This window comes from Phoenix dactylifera, unplaced genomic scaffold (genome assembly GCF_009389715.1).
Source record: "Phoenix dactylifera cultivar Barhee BC4 unplaced genomic scaffold, palm_55x_up_171113_PBpolish2nd_filt_p 000226F, whole genome shotgun sequence".
Taxonomy (NCBI): domain Eukaryota; kingdom Viridiplantae; phylum Streptophyta; class Magnoliopsida; order Arecales; family Arecaceae; genus Phoenix; species Phoenix dactylifera.
In genome coordinates this window covers 684,440-697,463 of record NW_024067732.1, presented here as the reverse complement: position 1 = coordinate 697,463, position 13,024 = coordinate 684,440, and the positions used below count along the sequence as shown (strand labels likewise).

General features: G+C 37.3%; 1 protein-coding gene across 1 annotated transcript; it reads left to right on the top strand.

The window, feature by feature from the left end:
* The first annotated feature begins 8,720 nt into the window (after nucleotides 1–8,720).
* Nucleotides 8,721–11,060, top strand: LOC120105200. Its single transcript, XM_039117451.1, has 8 exons — nucleotides 8,721–8,807; nucleotides 9,149–9,331; nucleotides 9,425–9,669; nucleotides 9,787–9,990; nucleotides 10,069–10,161; nucleotides 10,262–10,363; nucleotides 10,450–10,779; nucleotides 10,883–11,060. The coding sequence occupies exons 1-8, from the start codon at nucleotides 8,726–8,728 to the stop codon at nucleotides 10,931–10,933; spliced, it is 1,290 nt and encodes a 429-aa protein (XP_038973379.1). The 5' UTR covers nucleotides 8,721–8,725; the 3' UTR covers nucleotides 10,934–11,060.
* Nucleotides 11,061–13,024: the final 1,964 nt, after the last annotated feature.

The following is a 13,024-nucleotide window of genomic DNA, read 5'->3' as shown; positions in this document are numbered from 1 at the left end:
TTTACTATAAATTTTCTTTTTGGTTGAGCAATTCACTTTACAAATACTCAATGTTTTGTCATCATCAAAAAGGGGGAGATTGTAGAGTGATTGATTATAACCCTATTTGATTTTGATGAGCTCAAAGCATTTGAGTATATCTTATATTATACTAATGAATTCAATCTAGTGTTTCAGTCAAATACTTGTAAATTTATAGTTAAGTGTCTCAAGATTTGGTTCAATACATTTTGGATAAGTAAAGAATTCAATTTGAACCAAAGTCTGAGTCTCGAGTCGACTCCGGGAGATTACGAGTCGACTCCAAGCGTATCAGAAGCACTGGCACAGGCTCGAGTCGACTCCTGTAAATTACGAGTCGACTCCGACTGAGAACATTTAGCCGGACAGAAAGATTCATCTCAGAACCTGTCAACGAGTCGACTCCTGAAGAGCGCGAGTCGACTCCGATGCTTGCCGAGTCGACTCCAGAGTAGTACGAGTCGACCCCAGGGAGTAACAGACAGAAAGACAGAGAAGCTATTTTGGACCCTGAGAGCCGAGCCGACTCCCAAAGAACTCGAGTCGACTCCAATGGTTGGCAGGTCGACTCCTAAGGAAGCAAGAGTCGACTCCCAGAGTAATACAAGGCAAAAGTCAGAGAGCAAATTTCAGACACTGAGAGCCGAGTCGACTCCCGCAAAGTCCGAGTCGACTCCAAGACAGCGCAACCCCAAAGACAGAAGACGGTATTTTTGTCTCTGAGAGGCGAGTCGACTCCAAGACAGTTCGAGTCGACTCCAAGGCAGCGCAACCCCAAAAGACAGAAGACTGTTTTTCGGATACTGAGAGCCGAGTTGACTCCGAGACAGTTCGAGTCGACTTCGAGACGGCACAAGTCAACAGACAGAAGATCGGAATTTCGGGCTCTGATTGGCGAGTCGACTCTCAGAATATCCGAGTCGACCCGAGTGAGCAAACTTGAAAGAGAGATCCCTGGATTCCTTGGAACGAGTCGTCTCCAAAAGTGCCAGGTCAGCTCCAGACATTAGGGAGTCGACTCCCAGTCGAGACAGTACTTTAATTCAAATCCAGAACAGTTGCCGAGCCGTCTCCTGAAAAGCATGAGTCGACTCCTGCAATAGGCGAGTCGACTTCAGATCGCACGAGTCGACTCCGATCCCAACGGAAACATTGTCAGAAGTTGCAGAATGTGCAGAACGGCTAGAATATTGGGTCTAACGGCTAGTTTTTGTGGGGAATGGCTTAAATAGCCACAGAGAACTGTAGCAAGGTAGAGAAGTGACATTCCATTCAAAGAAAACAAGTATTCTCCACCTACCAAAGGATTTCAAAGGGAATACACGTGAAAGAAGGAAGAGAGGCATTAAACTCCATCCAACCAACTCTTCCCAGCATTCAAGAAGTCTCCGTCAGTCATCAAGTCTTCGAGACATTCAAGAGGAGACCCCGAGTTCGAGAAGCCCTCCTCTACATCTTCATAAATCTGTTTGAGGGCTCTTAACTTCTCTCTTGTTATTAATCACTGAATATCTGCTTGTTAAGAAGCTTTCTTTTTCTGTTTGTTTTTCAAACCATTTGTTTCTTACTTGATTCAATCAGGGGATTGAATCAAGGGTGTTAAGGTTTGTTGGTGAGCCTAGGTTGAAACCAACGGTGTAAGGGTTTGATTGTGATCCCGGAAAAACAATCGGATGGTTCTAGTCGGTGAGCCTGGAAAAACCGACCGAGTTCGTTGTGATCTCGTAAAACAACAAGTTGGGTTGTGAACTTGTAAAACAACCGGCTGTAATCCGAGGGGTTATAGTGAATTCCCAAGTGAGGTTTGGGGAGTGGATGTAGGAGCAAGGGTTAGCTCCAAACCACTATAAATTTGCTTGTGTTCGTGATTGCTTTATTGTCTCTTACTTTTCCTTCATCCACTGCATATAGCATCTAATTAATCTACTCGAAAAAAGATTTAATTAGTTACTCACAAAGCGTTTAATTGCAATAATTATTTAAAAACCCAATTCACCCCCCCTCTTGGGTTGTCTATCTGGGCAACAGAGTTCAAAGATCTTTTGGATTTGGATCCAGAAAATTTTTTGAATTCTACGATCCGAGATGCGTTCATACAATGAATGACTTTCCGTTCGAATTTTGCTGCGAACATCGCATCGAATGGGGCGTTTCTCAACAACAAGGACTTCTAATCCCGACTAAATTCAGAACCAAAACATGACTAAGTTCGAAACATAACATAAGAAAGACTCTTGACTTGACTAAACCAGAATTCAGAAGCAGACGGAAATTGATTCAACTCTCTTTAGCATGGGATTGATCCAAGCGCCCCATGAAAGGAGAAGACTCAAGTCTTCATAGCTACAGTGTCCACGAACAGTACCTCTATTCCACGGCCCTGTTCCACAGAAGAAACTTGTCCTATATCAAATCAGCTCAAGAGGCTTTCTCTATCGTGGTATTACGTATGGGTTTAGGTTGTAAAGATAATTGAGTTTATATTGTTGACTATATCCTTGTAAAGAGAATACGTTGTATGAAAAGGAACTACAATGTAAAAACCATGGATGAAAGCTTCTTGTGATAGATTATCTGATTTTTTAAAACCCACAGTTACCCTCAGATTCTTATATTTGATTACTAAAGTTAACTATTAATGTTTCTATTTCTGTAGAATTTTTGAATTCTATCCATGCCTTTGCTTTATAATGTTACATTGTTTTTTATCTTTTTCCTTTTATTCATTTTTGATATCTGCTCTATGTGCTGTTTGTACTCTCTTATGAACACGAGCTCCTAAGAGCATAGCAACATAATTTAAAATAACAAACCAACCACAAGTGAAGTCCCTTGGACATGAAATAGATTTTAGACCCGTTATGTTTGACTATGGTCAGGGAAATATGATTGTTAGAACCGTTATTATATTTAATAGGGAGATTTATTGATTGGCAGACTGAAATGATATGAACCTTGGACTTAATAGATAAGTTACAACTTTTGTATCTTCCATGATCTATTCACAACTATGTTGCCAAAAAGCATTCAACAAGGCTCTAATCAAATCCCAAAACCTTAGCAATAACTTCTACCTTGTTCTAGCCTTGGCTAGCAGAATTTATTTCAATAATGACTGGAACTTTATACACTACAACAATTAAGGGCTGTCGCGACTCTATATTGCCGACGCTAAATGAAAGCATCGGCAATTTTTTTTTCCCGACGGTAACCGCCGACGCTTGTAAAGAGAGTCGGGAAAAAAAACCATTACCGACGCTTATAAGCGTCGGCATAGAAAAAATACGACGACGCTTATAAGCGTCGTCGGACTTCACTCCTCCCACCACAAGACCTAATCGATCCCCTCCCCCCACAGGCCACAGCCTTAAATCCTCAGCCCTTCCGTCCCCTTCCGGCGACCGACCCCTTCCGTCCTCAGCCCTTTTCACCGATCTCCGCCGCATCTCCTTCCCCTCCTCCCCTCTCCGTTGGCCTCCTCTTCGTGGATGACTTCCTCCTCCTCCGCCGCAGAGCACTCACACGGCATTTGATGTTTGGAGCCGGCAAGGATTATCTTCTTCTCTTGCTTCGATCATAGGATCATAGGATTATCTTCTTCTCTTTCAGAAGGAGAGAGCTCTGCCTGGAGATATTTATATATCTTTCTCTTTCTGTCTCCTTATTTTAGGAATGTTCATTCATTACTGTATTAGGTACTTGAGATCTACTGCTCTTCAGATCTAGATCTACTGCTCTTCAGATCTCTTCGTTGGCTTAGAAATTTGGGAAAGTTATCAAAGGAAGTCTTGCTCTCTTATCAGGTACTTGAGAACTCATTTCCCTCTTTCCCTTTTTTAATCTCCGGTTTATGCTTTAGAATTCTCTGTAAATGTACAGATTCTGGCGTTTCCTTTACTTTGTTAGCTTATTTTCTAAGTTTTGAGGTGGTAGTCTTGGAAATATATGGTTTCGTTTGCTCTCTTACTTTTATTTCACTGAGTTTGTCCGATTAGATTATGCATTTGTTTTGCTATTTTGTAACTATTTATTAACTTTTATTAGGCACTATTTTATGCATACTGCTTGTTAATTTTGCTCTCTCATCTTGATAGCTATTTATTAAAAAGAACATAAATTCTCGGCTAATGGTGGTGATTTTGGGATGTGGGAAGAAGAAAAGCAAAGGAGAGGAAATTCTGGAAATATAAATGAATTTTTAATACGTTTTCCATAAATTCTGGAAATTCTGGTTTTCCACAATATTGCACATCATAATACGTTTTTAATGAATTTTTATTTGATCATGATATTGTAAGTCTGGGTAACAAATACTAAAAGAACTGAGTTATTGTGAATGGTTACTTTTCTTATATGTATGGTTTTATTAATCAATTGTGTTGGAGGAAAACCAACTAATTTCAATTTCATATTTATGGTTTATAAATGAATCAAGAAAGCGATATTTGGATATGGTATTTCTTTTCAATTACATGAGTGAAAAAAAAAACTTCAGATTTTTACTCTCCCTCTCTGCTGATGTTATGGTTGGACAAGAAACATATTTATTTTATTAAAAGCATTGACTACACAACTTCTTCACCGGCTACTTTTTTTTTGACATTATTAATGCGTAGTATTTATTTGATGAAATGCCATAATTGCTGCAGCTATAGGGTGGCTGAATTTAGTTTTCGGATGCGAGTTGCCTCTTTTGTAGTGGAACATTTTGGAGACGTGCTTTGAACTGACTTGTTAGCCGTCCCGATTGCATTGCACAATATTTTATTTTTTTGATTTTATTAGATTTATTCATACTAAATATATATGATCCATTTGTCTAATCAAATAAATAAATAAAAACCTTAATTTTTGAATGGCTGGATTTGGCAAATGGGCTTGTAGGTTTTGGACTTATAAATTTATTGCATGTTCTGTTTGGGCTTCAATTATTATGTACTTTTTTTTGTTCGGGTGTTAAATTTGGGCTGTGTAAGATGTTAATTTGGTTCTGATTTGCCTGTTCAGAAGGTCCAAATAGTTTCTACAAGTGCTAGTTATAAGAAGCCCAGTTGCCTAGACTATCAGAACTGAAGACCACTCTATTGTGATATATTTATCTTCTTCTCTTTCAGAAGGAGAGAGCTCTGTCTGGAGATATTTATATATCTTTCTCTTTCTGTCTCCTTATTTTAGGAATGTTCATTCATTACTGTATTAGGTACTTGAGATCTACTGCTTTTCAGATCTAGATCTACTGCTTTTCAGATCTCTTCGTTGGCTTAGAAATTTGGAAAAGTTATCAAAGGAAGACTTGCTCTCTTATCAGGTACTTGAGAACTCGTTTCCCTCTTTCCCTTTTTTAAATGGATACAGTGTCATATGACTGTAAATGTGATACACAATGTAATAGGCGTCACTTTATTTTGTGATAAACAAAGAATATGTGCATTGAATTGATTGTATTGGAACTGTATTTGTTTAGGCTAACAGATATGAGTCTGTTCATCCATGGAACTGAATTTGTTTAGTGAAAGCAGAAATAAAAGCATATTGGTTCTATTAGTAGATGTGTAAAGTGATTCTTATATGCAGCCGTTAGCTGGATTGATTTTCATGTATGGAACTGAGTAATGGTAGCTAGATTGAACAGCAAGCTATTTACAATCAGCAAACTGTAATGCCTTGAACTAATTAGTAGGTCTTGAAAGCTGTTTTTAATCAGCTGTGGCTTGTAATGATAGATATTCAGTTAACAGATTGCCTTTTAAGCATCAATCCAACAATGAAAGGGTGTTTATATGCCCTTTTAGCCTCAACATGGATTGTTGTTTTTGTCCTTTGTAACAGATTGTCTCAACATGGATTTATATGCTTTGTGTTATAGTTGACTTGTAAATAGATTGGCTTTGTAACAGACTGGCTTTGCAATAAATTGGCTTTGTAACAGACTGGCTTTGTAATAAATTGGCTTTGTAACAAGCTGACTTTATAAATAGACATCAGTCTAATTACAATATAGGAAGAACATGATTACAATTTAAACACCAGCAACAAATCCATTGTCATTAACAGGTTTCACAATAAGTCAATACATTCTCATGGTAAGTAAGGTTGAGAAACAGATGCATTAGGCTTATATGGTAAGAAAATCACAATAATAGTGATCATCCAAGATAAGGCTACAAATCCAAGATAAGGCTTATAAGTAAGGTTGGAGCGTACCGTACCATACCGATTCAATACCGGTATCTAATACGGATGACATATTGTAATACATATATATAGCTCTTAAATGTAGGCTATACAATCATTGAATTAATTGATTAAGTGCTATTTGTTTAACTTAATTTTGCTTGAGTCAGTGTACGCATGCATATTTTTGACTGTATCATTTACCTTGTTTTTTCTTAGAATGGACAAAAGTTGGATGAATAAGCCGAGATACAGTGACGAATATTTGAATGGAGTTCAGAATTTCATTAAATTTGCTTTTCAGAAATCTAATATGAATGGGAAGATTTTATGTCCATGTCGAAAATGTGTAAATGCTTCTTCTCTTGCTCCAAAAACTGTTGAAGAACATTTAGTGTGGAATGGTTTTACAAGAGGTTATACTGAATGGGTATTTCATGGAGAGTTGATATTGTCATCTCCATGTAACCAACCCTCGTATATAGAAGACACCTCTAGTTTTGCATCCAGTAATACAGAAAAAAAACCTGTAGGAGAAGATGATATAAGGGGCTTACTCAGAGATGCTCTTGGACATAGTATTAGAAATTTAACAGATATTAGTGGAGGACAAGAAGCAACTGAAATAGGTGATGAGCGTACAGCAACTGATTTTATGCATGTTGAAGAACATATACACTCTGATGATGACACAGCTCGGTATCATAACTTGCTGAAATCTTGTGATGAAGAACTATATCCGGGTTGTAAGAATTTTACAAAGATTTCTTTTCTTGTGCATTTATTCCATTTGAAGTATTTGAATGGGTGGTCTAGCAAGTCTTTTACTATGCTTCTCCAATTATTAAATGATGCATTTCCGGAAGGCGTTACTTTGCCATCATCTTCTTATGAAGCCAAAAAATTAGTAAAAGAATTGGATCTTGGATACGAGAAGATACACAGTTGTCCGAATGACCGTATTTTATTCCGTGGTGGAAATATTAACGAAGAGTCGTGCCAAATATGTGGATCTTCACGATGGGAGAAATCTAAAGATGAGCATGATTTTTTGAATGAAGTGGATGCTGCACAGACTAAGAAAAGACCAGCTAAAGTGTTGAGATATTTTTCTCTCATACCTAGATTGAAAAGAATGTATGCATCATCGAAGACGGCTTCCTCTATGAGATGGCATGACGAAGGCCGTACAAAAGATGGAATGTTATGACACCCAGCAGATAGTTTAGCATGGAAAGCATTTGATGATAGGCATCACGAATTTGCTTCTGATGCTCGCAGTGTCAGACTGGGTTTGGCTACTGATGGGTTTAATCCCTTTCGAACTATGAGTTCTACATACAGCACTTGGCCGGTTGTTTTGGTTCCATATAATTTACCTCCATGGATGTGTATGAAACAGTCTTCACTCATTTTGTCAATGGTTATTCCAGGTGATAAGGGCCCAGGTAATGATATTGATGTTTTTTTGCAGCCTTTAATAGAGGAATTGAAACAGTTATGGGAGGGTATTGATGCATTTGATGCTTTTACTGGTCAAACATTCAAATTGCGTGCAGCTCTTATATGGACTATTAATGATTTTCCTGCATATGCTAATTTATCCGGTTGGAGCACTAAGGGGCGTATTGCATATCCTTCTTGTGGAGATTCAACCCATTCATATTGGTTAAAAAATGGAGGAAAGTTCTGTTATATGGGCCATCATCGATGGTTAGAACCAAACCATCCATTTCGATTTCAGAATGATCTGTTTGATAGTACCACAGAGTTGCGTTCTGCCCCTATTCCACCAACTGGTACCGAAGTTCTTAGACAAATGCATGGCACAAATTACATACCTGGTAAGGTCTCCAAATGTTTAAAGAAGAGGGGAAGGGAGGATGTTGGTAGCTCATTAAATGAAGGGTTAATATCAGAGATTTTAGAGGATGCTAACTTTTTTGAGAATGATGACAATGCATATGGACAGAAAAATGATGATGACACATTGGTTGCTTCTACACAGAAACAGTTATGGAAAAAAGGAGTATTTTTTTGATTTACCTTATTGGGAGTATAATCTTCTTCGACATAATCTTGATGTCATGCACATAGAAAAGAATGTTTGTGATAACTTGATTGGAACATTGTTAAATCTTGATGGAAAGACCAAAGACAACTTGAAATCGCATCTTGATTTGAAAGATATGGGCATACGACAAGAGCTTCATCCGAAAGAGCTTGATAATGATAAATTTTTTATACCTCCTGCATGTTACACAATGTCTACTCAAAATAAGGATCTTTTCCTAATGGTTCTGAAAAATATGAAGGTTCCTGATGGGTATGCATCGAATAACTGTAAATCATTACAGCTGATTAAATGCATTGAACATTCAGGATGAGGGATAAACTGATGAGTACCTGAAACCAATAACTGTAATCGACGTAAAATTCATGCTAATGGATCTCAGAAATAAGGTTAAAGTTCTGCCTTTTGCAGAAGACATTAGAGAATTTTGTTTATCCTTTTTCAGCAAATTAAAATATGCTGATACATTTTGTTTATCCTTTTTCAGCAGAAGACATTAGAGAATTTCAAGAACATTATCCTATTATCTTCGCCACAGGTATCGTTTCTTTCTCCATTAATAATAATGGCTTCTTCTTTCTCAGATAGTTTTAGTTTGCAGTTAGAGATATGGGATGATTATGCTGTTAATGTACTCTTGAAGGCATGCCATAATACACAGAAATATTGATGCAGACCTAGAAATCTTGTTCTCTTTCCTTCATTTGACACTCATGGCCCCAAGCATTTTTACTTGCATTTTTATTACCTGGAAAATAATTAGAAATAATTAGTTACTCTTGCATTTTTAAATAATGATGCCAAATAAATTACTTGCAGAAATAAATTAGTTACTCTTGCATTTTTAAACAGATTTCAATTGCTTAAGTACTTGCTTAGGTAACAAAATGCACCGAGGAAAACGATTCAGAGATGTGGAGTTCCAGCAGTCTCAGGTGGGATCTTCTTCTGCTCAGTCCATGCGATCCCAGCAGCCCCAGCAGCACGAGTCCGAGTCTCAGCATGAGTTCCAGTCTCAGCAACATCCAGGCCAGGAGGTTATGGATGACTTGCATATCCAAGGTAATTTGATTTAAAGTGCATATATTAAGTTCATTTACAATCTAATTATTTTAATTAATTTGCCTCCAATGTTTTAATTATTATTTTTTATAGATGAACAAGTGAGAGTGAGGTTGACACGGGGTTCCTCTCGATCACGGGATGTGTGGCAGCTTCGTGAGGATGAGAAGATGGTCGTCGAATGCAACGAACTAGGGCAGCCCATCAAGAGGGCTGGATGCCTTTTATCAAGTTTCTTAGGATCAGTTGCGCGTAGGGGTCAGTTGTGTCCGCTCAACTATCATAAGTGGAATGATATGCTTCCTTCTTATAAAGTTGAGCTTCTTAAATTTGTACAGGTAAAGAATTGAATTTAATATTGTTAATTTGATAGCTACTGTATGTTAATTTGCTTACTATTATAAATTTAATTTTTTGATTTAATATTATTATAACATTCTTTTGTTTTGGTGTAGAAAAAGTTTGTGCTCCCTCCAGAGAGCCATGATTGGGTGCTAAAGTCCCTCAACCGCAAATGGAAAGAATATAAGTCGAAGTTGAAGGCCGACTGGAAGCGCGAGGGTATGACAGAGGAGGAGGTTGCTCGTGTTTGTCCTCCTGATGTATACCATCATCAGTGGAGGGAGCTTGTTTACTATTGGTTTTCCGAGAGAGGACAGGTTGTGTATTCTCTCTCAATACCTTATATAATGTTTAATATATTTAATATATTACAATGTTTAATTTTTTCGTGGTAGACATATTCTGACATTGGTCGAGCCGCACGAGCATCTCAGACAATTCCTCACACTTCAGGCTCGAAGAGTTATGCGAGGCTCAGAGCTGAATTCGTAAGTTTTTTTGAAACTTTTTGAAACTCTTGTATCATATAGCATGTATCATGATATAGTTCTATAAGATGAAACTCTTCCAATATACTTTTTGTTGTAGATGGAAGACCATGGGAGAAAACCTGGTGAGGTGGAGTTCTATAAGATGACTCACACCCACCGAGATGGCAGCTTTGTCCGAGAGGAGTCGAGAGATATAGTTGTATGTATTTATTAATAATTTCTGCAATGATTTTTTATATATTTTAATTTTTCAAAAATTAATTTGATTGTTTTTGAGAGATATAGGACAGAGCTACATCCCTTATTTCAGAGCGTATCGGAGAGTCATCTTCAATCGGCAACACCAGAGGTGTCGAAGCTCAGGTGTTTACCGAGTTGATGGGCTCGGAGCGTTATGGTCGAGTGAGGGGTTATGGCGTTGGAGTTACCCCCACTCAGTTGTCTGCAGTGGGTAGATATACTCAAGATGTTAGACAGAGTAGTAGCACTGCAGAGGTTAATGATCTGAAGGCAGAGATAAAAGAGTTGAAGCAGAGCCACCAGACAGAGATGCAATCTTTGAGGGCTCAGATTAATCAGATTACATCTTTGTTGCATCAGTTTGTCCCTCCTCAGGTAAATTACTACATCTACTTGAACATTTTGCATAAGTATCATATTTTTCTTAAAGAGTTTAATAATTTTCGTATTCTTAACTGCTTTAGTTTTTTTATTACAGGTTCCTGATAGTTCATCTGCACGTAGAGATGGTGATGCTATCGACCCCTGAAGCATTTATTTTGGAGTTTATATGTATTTTTTTATGCTTTTTGAAGTACATTGTAAACGTAAATTGATAGTATGAATGTAATTTGACAATATGAATGTTTAGATAAATATGTTTGATTTTGTGTATATCTCGCTTAGTTGTGTGGCTTTGATTTTGTAAACAGGGTTTAGAAATTTGGTGCCTCCCTTTTCAGGAATGGCCTGAAGAAGATTATCCACCATATGCAAATGGTCCTGGCTATGTTGTGTCTTCTGATATTTCAAGCTTTATTGTATCAGAATTTGAGAAACAAAAATTGAGGGTACGCCTTTTTCTTTTTTTTTAATCTTCTTATGCTTTGAACATTCTGGAACAGTTAATTTCTTTAGACAGGCTTAGGACTGCTTGAAACCAAATCTTACGTGCGTGCATGATGTTTTTCATCTTTGAAATGATCTTTGTGATGGCTGTCTGAAATCAAAAGACAGTCTCCCATGTTTTTGTGGATTTCTTTACTATTTAATCTGTTAAATAGTAGATTGGATCTAAAGGGTTGTGCTGTCTTGAATCTTTAAGAAATTATTTTGCTGATAAAATTTGTTTTTTCAAGTGTAAATGATGATACTGTTTTTTTTATTCTATGACAGGTAAAATTTCCTCTTAACATTCTGTCACTATAATCTGTAAATGAAACTTAGTGGGAAATGGATTACTGTTGGCTCCCACCTTCAAACTAAACTCATGGTATATTAAAAGTTCTTCATATGACGCTTTGATTTTCTGATATATGTTAAACAGAAACAAACCAGCTCACGTTCTTTGGAGGTTTGGTTTATGTCCACTTCGTTTTACTCGTTATGAAACTTGGAAACTAATGGCTACTTTCCTTACGACGAAGGAGAATAAAGGAAGATGAACTTTCACTATTCAACCAAATAGTGATAAAAATTCCAACATCTCAAGAAGTTGGCTGATGAATAACTTGATGGTCATATGCTCAAACTTATAAACCTGCTTCTATAGAAGCTTCTTTTTTAAGGTACATCTATATAGAAGCTTTCAGATCTGCAAATACTGCAAATAACTTTATCAGATTACCTGATTATAAGAGCATTGACATAAATCATCAGCCTGATTAGATCATTATCAGAAGAAAGAATCACAAATCGTGTTCCAAAGCTTTATCATGGCTGTCTGCTAGATTCTGCAGCAATAAATTCAGGTATTTGGTTCGTTCCAGGGTGAGAAATGCAGGCATTTGTTGCTTCTGTTGTTGTATCAGTTACTAGTCACTGACAAGAACCTACTACAAATGAAGACACTCAGGATATGGATGTTTACTGCTTTCTGTTTCTCCCTAGCTAACCAGAATAGAGCTGCAATTGAAACACTGATGCTACGCGCTGAACCAGTAGATTGGCTTAGTTTGTACTCTTTGAAAGACCGGCTTTTTTCATTTGGTTAAAAAAACTGTAATGTGTAGTATTTTTAAACAGGGTTTAGAAATTTCAAAAATTATTTTTAAAAAAAATTATTTTCAATTAGCGACGCTTTAAAGCGTCGCTAAATTGTCGACCAGAAATCAATTAGCGACGCTTTAAAGCGTCGCTAAAATGTCGACTAGAAATCAATTAGCGACGCCTTAAAGCGTCGCTAGCTACCGACGCTTTAAAGCGTCGTTACATTACAGCTAGCGACACTTTAAAGCGTCGCTAAGTTTGAAATTGCCGACGCTAAAAAGCGTCGGGAAATCCTTCGACGCTTTTCAATGCGTCGAAAAAAATTTTCTCCACTGTAGCATAGGCGACGCTTTGCCGACGCTTACGAAAGCGTCGGGATGGTTTTTAGCGACGCTTAAAAGCGTCGTTAAAGGCCAAAAAATGCGTCGCTAATGACCATTATTCTTGTAGTGATCCCAGTTTCACTATATGAAGTTTCTAATTAATCAACTTCATAGTTAATTCAATCATGGTTGTGAATAAATTTTCTCCTCAATCCTCCATCTTCGATGCTTCAGAGATGAGAATATTGAGAATGTCGTATCACCTTAATTTGACTAGTTCTGTGACCAAGCATACAAAATTCAAAAAAACCTCACATTGAATGTTAAGA

Coding starts and splice junctions, on each gene's coding strand:
- LOC120105200 (XM_039117451.1), top strand. CDS start 8,726: ATGCTGATACATTTTGTTTATCCTTTTTCAGCAGAAGACATTAGAGAA. Junction 10,364..10,449: donor AGGAGTCGAGAGATATAGTT/GTATGTATTTAT, acceptor TGAGAGATATAG/GACAGAGCTACATCCCTTAT. Junction 10,780..10,882: donor ATCAGTTTGTCCCTCCTCAG/GTAAATTACTAC, acceptor TTTTTATTACAG/GTTCCTGATAGTTCATCTGC.